Source organism: Leptosomus discolor, chromosome 4, assembly GCF_034619465.1.
Source record: "Leptosomus discolor isolate bLepDis1 chromosome 4, bLepDis1.hap2, whole genome shotgun sequence".
Lineage (NCBI taxonomy): Eukaryota > Metazoa > Chordata > Aves > Leptosomiformes > Leptosomidae > Leptosomus > Leptosomus discolor.
In genome coordinates this window covers 18424547-18439820 of record NC_141394.1, presented here as the reverse complement: position 1 = coordinate 18439820, position 15274 = coordinate 18424547, and the positions used below count along the sequence as shown (strand labels likewise).

The 15274-nt window shown below is 38.0% G+C and overlaps 1 protein-coding gene across 3 annotated transcripts in view; it reads left to right on the top strand.

The window, feature by feature from the left end:
- Positions 1-11546, top strand: part of GAB1 (GRB2 associated binding protein 1) — a 100957-nt gene extending 89411 nt beyond the window's left edge. For 2 of the 3 annotated variants that reach the window (XM_086464150.1, XM_086464149.1), the window contains 5 exons: positions 4480-4569; positions 6780-6873; positions 7221-7344; positions 10274-10396; positions 10641-11546. In XM_086464150.1, the coding sequence (XP_086320276.1) occupies positions 4480-4569; positions 6780-6873; positions 7221-7344; positions 10274-10396; positions 10641-10799 (590 nt within the window). In that variant the 3' untranslated portion in view covers positions 10800-11546. The remainder of the gene's footprint in view (positions 1-4479; positions 4570-6779; positions 6874-7220; positions 7345-10273; positions 10397-10640) is intronic. The other variant, XM_086464151.1, reaches the window with a different exon arrangement.
- Positions 11547-15274: the final 3728 nt, after the last annotated feature.

The following is a 15274-nucleotide window of genomic DNA, read 5'->3' as shown; positions in this document are numbered from 1 at the left end:
TGTAGAGCTCTGTGCTGAAGACTCTGTACTTGAGAATCAGAGTTCACTGGGGTGAGGAAGAGGAAGGGAAGGAAAGGGGGAGGTTATTCTGCAGAATTGAAAACCAAATAATAAACCCTGTGGGAGTAAGACCGTGAGCTTCAGCCTTGTTTTTTTAAGGAAAACTCTGCAGTGGTTCTGAGTACTGGAATTCTTGGACCTCAGTGCAAATTTCAGTTTCCCCTAATTACAGAGGAAAGGGGGAACGATGCGTGTTTTGTAATGGAAATGAGAAAGTGCTGTTAGTTATGTCTCACTGGAAGTACTTTTGTGGATGCAGGGCACTTATGTGGCTGCTTTTGCCTTTTGCTGTCCCCCTCCTATCCCAAGTAAAGCACTGCTCTAGCATTCCTACGTCTGATCTTCTTGTCTCATGAGGATTAGTCCTGTTGGCCGGGAAACAGCATTAACAGATCACGCATTTCTTAAATTTCATGTCACATTAGTAGATTTACCTTAAAATTTTAAACCCTAAATAGCTGGTACTTAAATAGAGCGTTGGCCTCTTTCATGAGGATGTTTGCAATTTCCTGATGTAAAATCCCTTGCCAGCAAGCCATGGAGCAAGCAGCCAGTCAGAAAAGAAGTGTTCTTAATGGAAATCTTGTTTAGGACTAGTGCTTCAAGGCGATAGCCTGAAAACAAATGAGGCTCTTCAGTGAGTGGCTTATGTCCTCAAAACCAAAAATGTTAGGACCCACCTACTCTGCAGGAATTTGCTGCAGTGAGAGCGCTTTTTTTCCACCCAATATTATAGTCCAAGTGTTTTATAGAAAACAAAAAGAGAGAATACACTAGCCAATGGAAAAACCAAAAGGTTTTTCAGTTTAAACCATTGTTTGAAAGTAAATCCAACATGTGAAATGGACTCTTCTCCTGATGACTTCTCAGACAAAGGCAGCATTGACACACACCAAAATGCCAGGAGCAGAATTCATGCCATCTGAGTGCACTCTAATGCTAGATCCATAATCTCTTGTTCTGCTTGGCAGTTTTTACAAGCAGCCATTTGTTAGAAAAATAGACTTCATTAGTGATTTTTCAGCTCAGAGTGCCCTTGTGTAGTATTCATCTGATAGAATGTGCAGAAGCCAAGCTTCTGTCTCCTGGCTGTAGCACTTTGCATTTCACAGGTGGTGACTGAACAGTGGAAACATCCAGGTTTTCACTTCTTGTTTGGTTGGTTTCAGTTGCCTTAACTTATTTGGGTTTTTTTTTTTCCCCTTTGCAGGTTTGCATCCATTGGTATATGAACGCAATTTATTTCCTTTTCAGTTACAGAAAAAAAAAATCTATATGTAAAAAACCCTGTATTTTTTTACCCAGATTTATCTCTCCCAGAATAGGCATGTAAGTTAAAAGCATTGTCTTATGTGAATGCCTAAACATTAGATGAGGTAAATTTGGGCCTGTGGGCTTAAACCACAGGAAATGTGTTCCTCAGTATTGCTGCTGTTGGAGTGCTGTATTTCCATAGAGACCTACTGTCCCTCCACCTTCACTAAGCTGTTTTGGAGAACAGCCCTATGACGCCTTTAGTGATTATTTCTAAATAGAATAGATGTTGGAGACCAGTCTGCTGTACAGGCGTGAGGCACTTTGTCCTTTGTATTATAACCAGCTGGTTGCTTCTCAGAGGTACTAGGATGTGCTCTTGGAAAAAATTAATGAGGTTACTTGGGAGCAGCACCAGGAATTTCAGTTGCAGTACTTCACATATTTTTTTAGAACTTTATATCTTATTTCTGTTCACAGATCTGGAGTGGAGGAATTCTGCACTACAAACACAAATAAGTAACCTCAGTTTTGTGATTGTGAACCCCCCTCCCCTTTTCCTTTGCCTGGGGTCAGGTCTCTTCTGTTGCATAGTATAAGCTCCTCGGCAGAGATTAGGCCTCTTGTTTTTTGCTTTGTAGGGAGGAGAAAAACAGCACAACCCTGCACAAATATTTTAATTCTCTGACATATTAAGACTAGAGGAATTGCATTATATCCTGGCTGGTTGGTAGCAGCAAGCTGTTTTGCCACCAAATTTATTTAGGCTGAACAATCTTTCAGCAGTGAGAGATGAAAGCTCAGTGAGTTTATTTTATGCTGGAACATTTTGTGTGTTCTTGTCTGATGCAGAAAAGAAATATTATAGGGACCTGTACTTACTTATATAGCTCTTCTGTAACTTTCAGAATGGTTTATAAGTGCTAAATTAAGTATGAGGCAAGCAGTTACATAATATCCACTTATTACAAATGGGGATAATCTTAGTTTGGGAAGGTTAGCTGCACGAGACCACATGGCATCATTAACACAAGTAGAAATAATGAGTCATAGCCCTGAGTTCCTTGTGCTTATCTTCTGTATTGCGGGTTTCAGGAACTTCAGCCTATGTTTGGCTGTAAGAGCAGAGAGGTTATGAGGTACACACTGGTTGAATAATTTCGTTAACCCTGTTACCTCTGCTAGATTTCTCACCATACTTAGGATCTGTGCTTGTATGTCAATACACTGATTGGCATTTTAAATTGAGCTGTATTAGGCCAAATTTCTTTTAAATCAGATTATAAAACTGTGGAACACAAAATTAATATGACTTTGATGTTATTCAGCATCAAATTTTTCTTAACAAAAGGTGTATGAATTTGAACTTCTACTTTTATGCAATTGAGTTGAAGATCTTGGTCTTTTTATATAGGCAAGCTTTTATCATAGAGTTGTAGGCAAGGTACTTAACAATATCAAATCAGCTCAGAATGAACTATGCCAACATCTTGGGTCATGCTTTTGACATAGCTCCTGTCAACATCAAACTTTACAGAAATGCTTTGTGTACCACTTTATGCTCTGGGTCTTTGGTCAGCATGGCCCAACTGCTCGGCCTGTTTATCGGCACTTCGAGCCTTTTAAGGGAGCATCTGATTTTGAAATTGTAAAAGAACTGTCTGTGTGAAATCATTTATTGTCCTTTTCTTGTTAAGGGAGTTGCTATGCAGCACTACTATAAATAAATACATTTTGTCTTACCTGTATGGTCTCTCAGAAGTACTGTGTAGAAGTTAAGATACAGTACAAAACCTTTCTGTTTACCTTTCTTGTTGTTACTTGATTGTTCCCAGTACTTCAGTGATAACAGTAATAGAGCACTTCATATGCAAAACCCTTGGGGTAGAGATTTGCAAACTTCTGGTGTTTGTTGCCAAGTTTATTTTTTACAAAGCATTCTCACTCATTGCTGGTAGTACCAGCCCACATCTGAGTCTGTACCAGTCCTTTTCCATTTTGTGCTGTAGGGCAACTTTCTAATATAATCAGACTTAAACTTTCCATTTGATTTATTGTAAAGATTTACCTTTCATACTGCTTCTTGGTGTACCACTTGAAGGCACTCGCCTTTTCTAATATTAACACTTCGTCAGATAGACTTTCATGAAAGGTCAGGGTTGTTATGCATTATTGATTGCATTTATTTAAAATAGACAATGTGACCTGAAACACTTACAGAGTTTGGTCAAGTTGGCTAAGAACTTCCTTGTTGGGAGAGGGGTTATATTACTGCCTGTAGGGAGCTTATTGACTCTAAGGTTCTCTTAGTTTGTACTCTTCACCTTGATACCAGATTCATCTGAAGTGTTGTGTGGTAGCATAACTTAGGGGAATGTTACGCTGATAACATAACCGCACGATAACGTATGTTAGCATAACATATTGGGGAATGATTAGTGTCTACTGCACTTGTATATAGGTATATACAGTTAAAAAAAGATTTAGAGAATGTAGTTTTATGACAGTTGTTTGTGGTGGAGGTTGGGTTGCCCCATGGCAAGGGGACAGTATGCAGGCTGGGAGCCTGGAGAGAAAGTCCCCCTGTGTCTGCAAGGTCGGAGAAGTGTTTTTGGTACAGATATAGACCTCTGGGGAACGAGTTTAACAAGTACAGTGTGGAAATAGATTCTTGGGGCTTCTCAAGTGGGAGATGCATGATGGATAGGAGGCCTTCCAAGGGTATCACTATTTCCACAGTAATACTGTGTCTAAAGAAGACTTAATTTCTTTGAGGGAACCTCAGCTTGCATCTGAAACATAACTATTCTGCTGTCATGCAGATATTCCTCAAATACAGATTTCTTTTTTTTTTATGTAACGCAGCTTGAAACCAGTTAATAGTAGTGATCGGTTACAATATTTGTTGATGCACTTTTTAGCCTTTTTGTACACCTTTTATGCTTGCCTCCCACAAATTACTTGCATGCAGTGTTTTCTTTGTTTCTGGTTTGGTGCTTAAGCCCTTAGTTTGAGATCTAGCTAGAATGTAAAACTCTCCTTCAGCAGCTTGCTTATGCTTGTGGCGTTAACCTTTCTGCAGGGGGTTGTGCTGTTTATTTACAAAATTCCATTTTCCAGTTACAAATAGAATATTATTAAGAGAGTCTTCTTTTTACCAATTAGGTCAAAGTCCTAAAATTTTAAGACCTAAACCACATGGTTTAGAGCGAACTGATTCACAAACCATAGGTGACTTTACTACAAGAAGAAAGGGTATGTACTTTAGCACTGTATGTATATGGAGCTTTATAAAAATAAGTAAAACAAAAATTAAGAAAACTGTTATTCTAGAATAACTTTAACTCTTGTATAGTCTTTTTACTTCTATTATATCTAAGATCATGGATGCGTTTTCCTTGCCAAGCAAAAAGTTTCCTATATAAGGAATTAAAGTCTTTCTGGCTTGAATAGCACATGGAAACACTTCCTTGGCATTAACATGGGTGTTCTGATCTCTTAAGTTGTAGCTGTTCATGTTTTGAATTTACTTTTGTCTGTTTATTTAGAAGCAAGTATGTATGGCTTACCTGTAAGTTGCTTGAAATAACTTTTGTTAGGCAATAACCTGAAATCGCACTTGACTTGGGTCTCTTGCTTTTAGCTAAACACTGAAATAAAGCAAAATATTGATCCTCTGGCTGTTTACTAGTACAGAGATTTATTTATGCATCTTAATGAATATTGCAGTTAGTCTGATGGGCTTTATTGAAGGTGCTGAGTTGGTGCCTTGTATAGTCACAAGAAGTAGAGGTGATTACAAATAACATTAAATATCTCACAGGAATGTCACTGATCATTACCTTTGGTTGTTAAAGCCCATTGCACCTGGATGAAATATTCCTGCTGTTCTCCGTGGGCTTTGGACAAAGTCCTGCCTCTATTTCTGCTGTAGCAGTACCTTGCCCATCATTTAGACCTGCCAGGTAGTCGCAGGCCTTTATAGAGGGTTTAAGCCAAGCTGATCATTTTTGTGACACTCATGCTTTAGTATCATCATGCCTACGTCATGTCCAGTTCTGCCACTTTTATCTCATGATACCTTACATCTTGAGACAGATGCGTTGTAGTTCCTCTTCTGAGTCTGTGGTGACAGCTTTTCTATGAGCAAGTGAGTTATGGTGGCAGAACTACTGGAGTAGGCTTGATATGCTTTGAGTGCGTAATTATGACTTCTTAACAGAGAAAAGGAGAAAACTGCATGGGATACTAAAGACTGATACTTAGCCAGAAAATTTGAACTGGGAGTCCTTATGTTCAATATGCAATTGCTGACTTTTCAGTAAACTCAATCTGAAGAGCGAGTATAATGAATGTATGAGTACAGTTCTGCTTTTTTCTTGTGAGACAAGCACGCTGATTAAGCAACTGATTTCTGTCAGTTCCTCATGTGGTCACTTATGACAGCTCTTACTCCACATGAACTAGTGCTACATGGCTGACATTCGATCTTGGTAAATCTGCCAACAGGCAGCAAAGTGATGGTGGGGGCGAGGAGAGGAAGGGGTGTTACAATGGCATTGAATTTTATTTTCTAAAAACAGTTTTGGGGAGGATGAAGTTGAGATTCAAACTGTGACAACAGTTCGTGTGATCTTTTTTTTTTTAATTTTCTTTTTTAAATTTTTTTTCCACAAGTCCTTTTACATTTTTTTTTTCCCCCCCTAACATTTAGGAGGGGTGAAACATACAAGCTGGAGGGAGGAATGATGCGTTTCTTGGTAATTCTTTATTTGTGGTTCTGTTCTGAAAATGGAATTTTAAAATGGCACATTTTCTAGAAATATGTTAGCTCTCGTTAATAGCACAAACATGCTGCTACTCTGCTTGTCTGTTGATAAGCACTGAAGCAAGCCAAGCAGCTCTTGGAATTGAAGCTGGGTATTGGCTCATCTCTCACTTTTGCAAACTTAGTTGTAGCTGCAGATCCTGCCCACACTTTTAGCTGTGAAGCCTCATCAGTGAGGGCACATGTATGCAGCGAGGGCAGAGTTTGCATAATGATAATTGTCCGTGAGCCAGGAAAAGTACCCAGGGTTGGCTCTGCTGAAACGGTCCATCAGCCTTGTCCTGGGCCTGTCAGTTCAACAAGTCATCGTGGCAGAGTAAAGGCAGAAGGTGATGCTGCCATTTTCAGAGTTTCTTTTCAAAACAGAAGTACTATGTACAAGTGTATCTTGCAAAATTCTTAAATTGTGAGGTTTTTTCCTAAGTGATGTTGCTTGTCAGTAGCTTGAAAGATTAAAAATATAAATTAATATATCATGGCTTTGTGAGAACTGAACAGTGTCTCCTTTACCTAGTACCTAACTAGTATTTACTATTTAAAAAATAGTGGGTTTTTTGTATTTAGGCTTTGAAAATCTATTAAATTGAAGTTTGTTTAAGAATGTTCCATGCTTTAAGATTGTCTGTTTTTTATATAGCAAAACCAGCTCCACTAGAAATAAAACCTCTGCCTGAATGGGAAGAATTACAAGCCCCAGTGAGATCTCCTATTACCAGAAGCTTTGCACGAGAGTAAGTTTCTCAGCTTTCCTCATTCAGATTAATTGGTTTTGCTGACTAGAGAGTTAATAAATGTCTGTATTATATTTTTAACCTGTGAAATACAAATGGAGGTTTCCTTTGGAATTGTGTGTGTATGTGTGTGTGTATATATATGCTCATGTGCTTTGAAACAAAGTGTGTCCATATGAATTTTTATTTTGTAATATTAAATATAAGGGACTGTGTATAATCAAAAAACGTGACACTGTAGTAACTTGAATGAAAATTTCAGCTCTAATATGCTTATTTTTGTTGTTTACCAGGAGGTTTAAGATATTCGAGATGTATTGTTTGTAAAAATAATTCCTGGTAATTAGCTCCTCCAGGTTTCCCATGTCTCCCAGACCGGATTCAGTTCATAGCACAACTTCCAGCAGTGACTCGCACGACAGTGAAGAGAATTATGTATCCATGAATCCAAATCAGTCCACTGAAGACCCAGTATGTAAAATCTACATCTTAACTACTCTCTTCCTGTGCAGTCCTTACTTTTAAATCATGCAAACACAGATACTTCCACTCAACATCACTCCCTTTATACTTCTAGATCAAAGTAATAATAATAATTAAAAAATCTCTGTAGAAAAACTAATTTTGGTAAGATGTCACTGAGGAGTTAAGAGCATAACCATATATAAAAAGAATGGTTACTATACCTGTCTATGGTACAAAACAGTTCAATATGTGACTTCTTTTTTTTCCTTTTCCCTAAAAACTGTCTCCTTTATGTAATTGCTTGTTCTGGTGGGCTATGCACCAGTTCAGTATTATGACATCAAGGGAAATAAGCTGTCTTAGGACCTATGAGACATGCTTAAAAACCTTTATTAAAAGGACATCTTCAAAGAAATGTGGAAGGAACGGGGTGGGGGAGGTGGAGGATTGGTACTTGTTGTTTACATTCTGTAAAAACTGACCCATGTGTAGTTTTGTTAGGCTTTTTAAAAAAAAAAAAAAAAAAAAGAAGATAGAGAGGGTCTTTGTGTATTGAATGTCTGCACTTTTTCCCTTTGGGGGAGAATTTTCTCAGATAATAAAGTTTCAGATACTCAGCTTGCAGTGCAGTAAGTGAAGAGCTACTTAGGAAAAGTTAATTATGTGTGCTGTGTTTTTTGTTTGGTTGGGACAGAAGGAGAGAGAGAAAAAGAAGAACCAGTAATACTATTTTAAAGTAAGAGAGTAGCAGTGGACGTAGGCCTAAACTAAAATGTGGTCCAGAACACCCATAAATCACTGGAGGAAAACCTATATCTTGAGCTCAGCTTTTTGTTCAGTATAATTCAATGCATTCACCACATTTTCACAGCTTGGGTTTGTAAGTAGAGAATACAGCAGCACGTCTCATCTTTAAAGAATTATGAAAGACCTTCATTGGGGAGGGCCTGTCTAGCACCCTTTTTGTTCTGTTCGTTTGTCTGCCTTCTTTTATGGCATGTGCTAGCCCATTTCACTCCACCCTGGACTCACCTCCTCTCCCAGTGCTGCTTGCTTCCCCATCCTCTGCTGCTCTGGATACCCTCCCTGAACTCCTCCAGTCTCCCTCCCCTCCAGCTCACCATTGCTGCCTCTGGATGCTGCCTCTTAGGGTCCCCCCCGAGCATCCCCCTCCTGCTGACTCCCCTGCGGCAGCTCTGGCTCAGTGCAAGCTCAGGCACCTGCAGAGCATCCTGGCCTGCACTTTGTGCCGTGTCTGACCTGCCAGCAGTGCGGGCGCGCTTCCCAGGTGAAGTGTGCTTTGGCAGTGGGGAGCTGATGGTGTAAAAACTTTACCACTCTCTTGCAAGAGGCATTGGTAAGTAATCAGTAACATCCCATTTTGCAGATGCAACAGACATCCTATTTTGCACAAAGGTTTAGAATCACCGATGCCCGCAGTTCTCCCTGCACCAGAGCCACAGTCCAAATTGGGGATTTCTGTTGATTCTTACAATGCAGTTTCAAGCCAAGATGGTATAATTAATATTGCAGCTCAGACAGCCTGTCATTAATATCTTCTGTTTGCTTGCACTGTTCATTCTGTAAGGTTGTTCTACAAATTTCCTTTCATTTAAGTATATTTAAAGTTCCTGTTTTCTAATGCGTATGTTCTGCCTGTCTAGTTTGTTTGAAATGACATTTTTGTTTAAAGAGTAGTAGCTTTTTTATTTGTGCTGGAAACATTGATAGAGAACCTGATTTTTGTGTGTTAAATGTGCAGAAATCTGTTTAGAGAATTTGGGCAACAACAATGAATTTTGTCTCAGTTGTTTGTGTTTGTCCTTGTTACCACTTAATATTAAGTGAGTTGGATGATACAGATCTAATGCATAACTTCAATTTAAAAAGGCCCATCCCATTAAGCTTTAACCCATAAAATATTTTATTTCCTAGAGAACCTGAATGTTTCCAGATATCTCAAGGCCTTTGTTTTAAAATGTGCCAGTTACATAGCCGTTTTGGAAATTTTTAGTTGTTCCAACTGCATCTTACAAAGGAGTCCATATTTTTTCATCTTTTTGTGTCTTCAGCTTCAAAGCATCTTCTTTGGACATGTCATACTTCTGTTTGATTTAATGAAATCAGCAATACTCTGCTTTTTCTTTCAAGTTGCTGTCAGCCTTACCCTTCTGTCTTTCCTTCTGCCTTCCTCTTTATTTTTTGCTGACTGCTGCCCTCTGTCTTCCTTTTTTTTCTTTATCTTTTAGAGAAGAGTCCTTCTATTGTACTGTTCCTATAACACCTGTTAAGAGGGAGGGATCAGGCTGGGAGAGGACAGAGGAGGTGAGGTTGTATAAGTCTGGGCTAATCAAAATGTAGGTATATACAGGGCAACTTCAGTTCAGGCAGCCTTTCACGAATTTTCCAAAGTTTTAGTCTTTTGGTCTTACCAATTGAATAATACTTTTTGATTTTCAGCTTAATCATGATGGCTTTTGAATGAAATGTAAAAGTTTCATTTGAAGTTGTGCCCCTGTTGTAAGGCTGAAATTCTTGTAAGGTATCTAACAGCAGTTCAAGGAAATTTAAAAGTTTATAATTAATGCTAAATTTGAGATGTAACAACTTCATTTAAAAAGAACAAAGCACACTCCATTCTTACCTCATGATATGAAAGGGACATTAGGTGAAAGGCATAGATTGGTTGGTGGCAACCTTAAATCTGGGGGGTTGGGTTTGGGTTTTTTCCCCCGTTGGCTTTCAACTCTGTCTCAGTTTTGACTTAGAATATATCCCTTATTATAAAATGTCAATAAAATTTGCATGGTTTAACTGAATGCAAGAATTCTCAGTCAGTGCTTTAATATTTAGGCAGTTTATAGTAAGCATATTTGATAATGCGGACCATTAGCATGTACGTTTGTAGCTGAAGTTATTTATATTATAATTTCAGAATTTGTTTGGAAGCAACAGTCTTGATGGAGGAAGCAGCCCTATGGTAAAACCTAAAGGAGATAAACAAGTAGAATATTTAGATTTGGACCTAGATTCAGGAAAATCTACCCCACCTCGTAAGGTAAGCTAATCTTCAGTGCTTGTATTTCTGCCATCAAAAGCTGAAAATTTCTTCACAGGTAGTTGCTGGGAAAGAGGGAGCCTCCAGCAAGATCATCTTAACTAGTTTGTCAAATGGTGAATCGGAGAGCCTGTGTTGGACCTTGCAGAGAAGCTTGTGCTTGCTCTGTGTCTGTTTGGGACATCAACTTTCTGTTGTTAATTTATTTTAACATATTTTTTTCGCTCTCCCTTGCCTTTGCCAGAAAAAGAGCAGTGGTTCAGGCAGCAGCGTGGCAGATGAAAGAGTTGATTACGTTGTGGTCGACCAGCAGAAAACGCTGGCGCTGAAGAGCACACGAGAGGCATGGACTGATGGCAGACAGTCTACAGAATCTGAAACACCTACGAAAAGTGTGAAATGAATATGCTAATTTTTCCTCAAAGAACAGAAAGGAGTGAATTTTGAAGAATTACAGAACCACAATGGCAGTGTTGTTCGACTGTACAATACCTGATTCACTGGTGTGTGAACAGGTTCTTGACCGAATAGGATGGAAGAAGCCAAAGGATACTTTGAATATATCAAAGGAACTTTAAGATCGTAAATTGGCTCTGTGGTCTCTGGAAAAACGGCAATGTGTAAATAACATGTAAAATAGTATTGCTTAGCTTTCAGAAAACCTCTTGTTCTTTAGTTAACACATTTGTAGTATTACGATGTTTATGCACTTTTTCCAGTTACAATGTTGGTTCAGGTATTCCCAGTTAGTGTACCTTAACGCCTAATTCATCTGGAGAATTTTGTTTTTCCTTACACTACTATTCCTTACAATTTTAGGTTAATTAAGCTACATGTAGATACAGAAATTAATATTTGAACTTCATTTTAACAACTTAAAATTGATTTTGCGGAAATACTTTCACAATTGAATAATCTACTTGAAATACCAAGAGACAACCGTTAGTTAAATACTTGTTTATATTTAATACACGCAAGATTATTTGTAAGTCTACAGGTTACCTTCCTAACAAAAATTGCTGTGAGTTAATAATAATGAACTGTACTGGGTTTAGACCTACAATCCTGGCTTATATATTAGTTGTTAGTGGTGGAACTTCTATTGTATTATATTAATGACAGTTTTCTGTGTTCAATGGGTGAAGATTCTGCAGGGTGGGATCTTACACTTTTAAAGACTGAATAATTAAATATCAAGTAAGCCTGCAAACCACTGATGGCATGCAGTAATATTGTGATCTCACACTTATTAACAAGAAGTAACCTTTATATTATTTACAGAAGGTAGAGTATATAAATCAGGTACGTACCAAGCACTATTGTGCTAATACACTGATCAGGTTTAGACAATGAGCTTTAGTTTTGTACTATGTAGAAGTTCTAATGTCAGTTTTCAGTTCGAGATTAATGGGACAGTTTGACATTCACTGTTCGTAGTACTAGCAAAATACTGTGATTTTGAATTAGACATTAATTCAAATGGAAATACTATGTTTTGACACCATAGTGCCCTTCTTATGATCTCTATTTTACTTTAATCTCCTGCTTGGCCTTATATTTAAATCCCTATGCAACTGATATTTTATATCTCTGTTTTTAAAATTTAGATAATATACATAAATGATCCCCTTGTAAACCACTTGTTGCTCTTTCCTGGTACAGGATTTTAAGCTCTGTATACTGTGATCATTTATTTTACTATGCCAGTTCCAAATAATAATCTGCCTTGGTTTAGAAATGTTTTTTTGTTATTTGGAAGAAGATAGAGTTCTTTAAATACGTGAATGAGTTAGGTCTAGATAGAAAAGTTACTAACACTTTTTTTTTTTTTACACAAACACCCTCAAGTAAGTGGTTGGTTTTGTTTTCCCACCTAATTGTTCTATTTTGTCCAGATCACTTAAAAATTGAGTATAGAGCTGTGTTGTTTCTGGCATGTTGGCCTTAGTACTGTGCCTAAAATACCATTGGTTGTTTTCTCTCCCCTCACAGCCACAAGCTACAGTATGTAAATTATCTTGTACTTAACAAAGGTTCTTTTTAAATTAGTAATATTTTGATGCTTTGAATGTTCATTTTAAAGAAGAAACTAAACAAAATGCATTTTGAGGTGAATTTTAAATAAATCAAGTTGTTCAGTTTTGATGTGTAAACTCTGTCCTGTTAAACAGCAAATGGATGTTAATGCGTCTATGGAAGTGCCTCGGTACCAACCACACTTTGCAAAATTGTAGATTACCTCTTAGTATGCCTCAAAAAAATGTACAGCTAACACAGTTTTCAAAATCAATCTCTGATTTAAAACCCTGCACCAAGCAGCCAAATATTCTGAATTCCCAGTCTTCTGGGAGCCAGCAGAAGTGATGTGAGCCAGGGGACCTTGATGGCTCAATCAAAAGTAGCTCAAATCCATAAAGCTGTAGCTCAACTCTGCTTTGACGGGCTTCCTATCCAGTAATAAACTCTTCTTCACCGATGCTACAGCTGAAGCACCCATAGGCATGGTGAGCATTTGATAACTAAACTAATGTTAGTTTTGGTTTAGGACACTGGCTTTAGGCGTTTTATCAGTGCAATGACAGCAGTACATCTCCACTGCCGAGATGCCTGTAATTCGTTAACAGATGTGGTCAGAGAATCACTTTGCTGTCTATCCTACAGAATTGTTTTGGTGCTTGCCATTAGGGAGAAGCAGCCATACTCTGGACTCCCACACTCATGCGCGCAGCCAAGGAGTAAGGTGAACTTGGAATGTTTCAAATTCATGTTTCTTTATTCTCTCAATAGACGGGGCAATTTGAGGGAGAAGGTTTGGAAGGGCTGCTCATCTTTTACCTATCCCTAACCCATCTGTCCTTGAAACATTTACCAACTACACAACTATGTATTACTTTTAAAACTCTTTGGGTTTTTGTAATCAAGCAGTGGTGATTATATTTAGGTATCCAGACTGTTTTTTCAGGTGTTGTAAGCACCTGTGACAGTGAAGTATAAATGCTTAGAAGAAGTGGTTTCCTAGGCTAGCCTCTCTTGTTGAGCTAGTGATACAAAGTAGTTTTGCTCTGAAGTTTGCTGATACCTGTCCTGGGTTTACAGATTGCACTTACTCTTTCCTGATTTGGCAGCATTCACAATGCTAACTGTTATTATGATTCACAACCCAGTCTTAATTTCTAGGCTTTTCCCCTTCCTTTTGTTAAGGAAAACAGCAGTTTTCAGCTTGTACAGACAGTATAATGCTTTAAGTAATAGTATGAAATTTCTCTTTAACTAGATTTCTAAGCAGTTTTCTCCCCCCAATTCTAGTAGTACATTTTCTCAACTTACATGTTGTCCAAAGTATGTTCAGAATCAGAGACATGATACTAACTCTGGATAATACGTGTCATGTTCACCTATAAAGCTAGCGTGGGGCTTCATGCTGCAGGTCTGTCTGAGCTCTTGGATAGTCTGAGGGTGTGAACATTAAATTAAAAATGGGAATCCTAAAACTGTAGGTGGTAGAAAGCAAGTTAGACAGATGTTAACTGTGTGTAACTTTCAGTTACTAGCTTTGTGAGGACACTAATGAGAGAGATGGGTGCTGGTGGAAACTCCAGTAGATACCAGTGTAGAAGTAGTTTGTGACTGTTGTTTGCCAAGTGTTGTTCTTCAAACAGCCAAGTTCTTTCTTGTTTCACTAAAACAATGTGTTACCAGTTGTGGATATAGTTTTCATTGCTGTAAGTGTCGTAAATAGGAGGCAGTTTAAACTGCAAATGTGTGTGTGTGTTATAGGTCTTTTACAAATGCACAAAATGGTGCTTACAAAAATCAAAAGAAAAACTTGGTGCCTTGTGCACTAAGATTGACTCTAAAGATGGTTAGGTATCGCACCGTGCTATAATCTGAACAACATGTTATCTGGTAAGTACCAATGGTCACACTTTTTACACACTGTGACATAATCACTGTTACATCATGAAGTGGAGGTGCAAACACAGCTGTTCTGTTCTGTTAAAAACTTATAAAGTGACATTAAAAAAGATAAAAATGTGACCATTAGTCTTTTTTACTTTACTGACATTCATATTTATGTAAAAAATATTAACAGTTCATTCACGTATGGCAGTTGTGACATAGTGCCACACATAGGGCATACAGACAAATTACAGTCTTGCGGTTTTAATTAAGTAATTTAGAATTCATTGCTCCATGTAGCTAAATGGGGAACGATGGGCAGCTCTATAGCTGTCACACCGCTCTGTGAGCTAAGCGAGATTTTTATCGCAGTGAAATTCAAGCTTAGCTATTACTGACTGCAGCAGTCAGTTTATATATTATATATATAGTGTCTTGCAAAACTACTTTGGAAACTTACCAGCTCTGAACGAACCTTCTATTCCTTCTTTTACTGTAGTGGTTTGTGTCATGAAAAGCCAAAGGATGGGGTTTTTTGCTCAGGAAAAAGGTATTGCCATACAATATCAGTGTGTAATTTTAGATAGCAATAATATGACTTAATCTGTTTGGATATTTTACACCTATAGCTCTTAAGACGCTGAGAACTATCCACAGGTGAACTTAAATTTGGAGATTATTCTCTATATTTCTTACATCTCTGTGTATTGCACCAAACACCACTTCTTAACATTCATTTCTTGTTGCCTGTCTTATTACATGGGAACATACTCATGTGGTCCATGACCACAAAAAAAAGAGCTTGTCCAGCACTTACTGTAATAAATGTTCCACAAAAACATTGTGTTGCTTGGGTGTAGATGAACCAAATACTGAGTTGTGAGGTTTTTGTTTGGATTTTTGTTTTAACTGAACAAGCAATGTGGTGCGGGTTCAACCTGATGAGGTGCAGAGTAGCACAAAAAAAGGTGCTTGAGA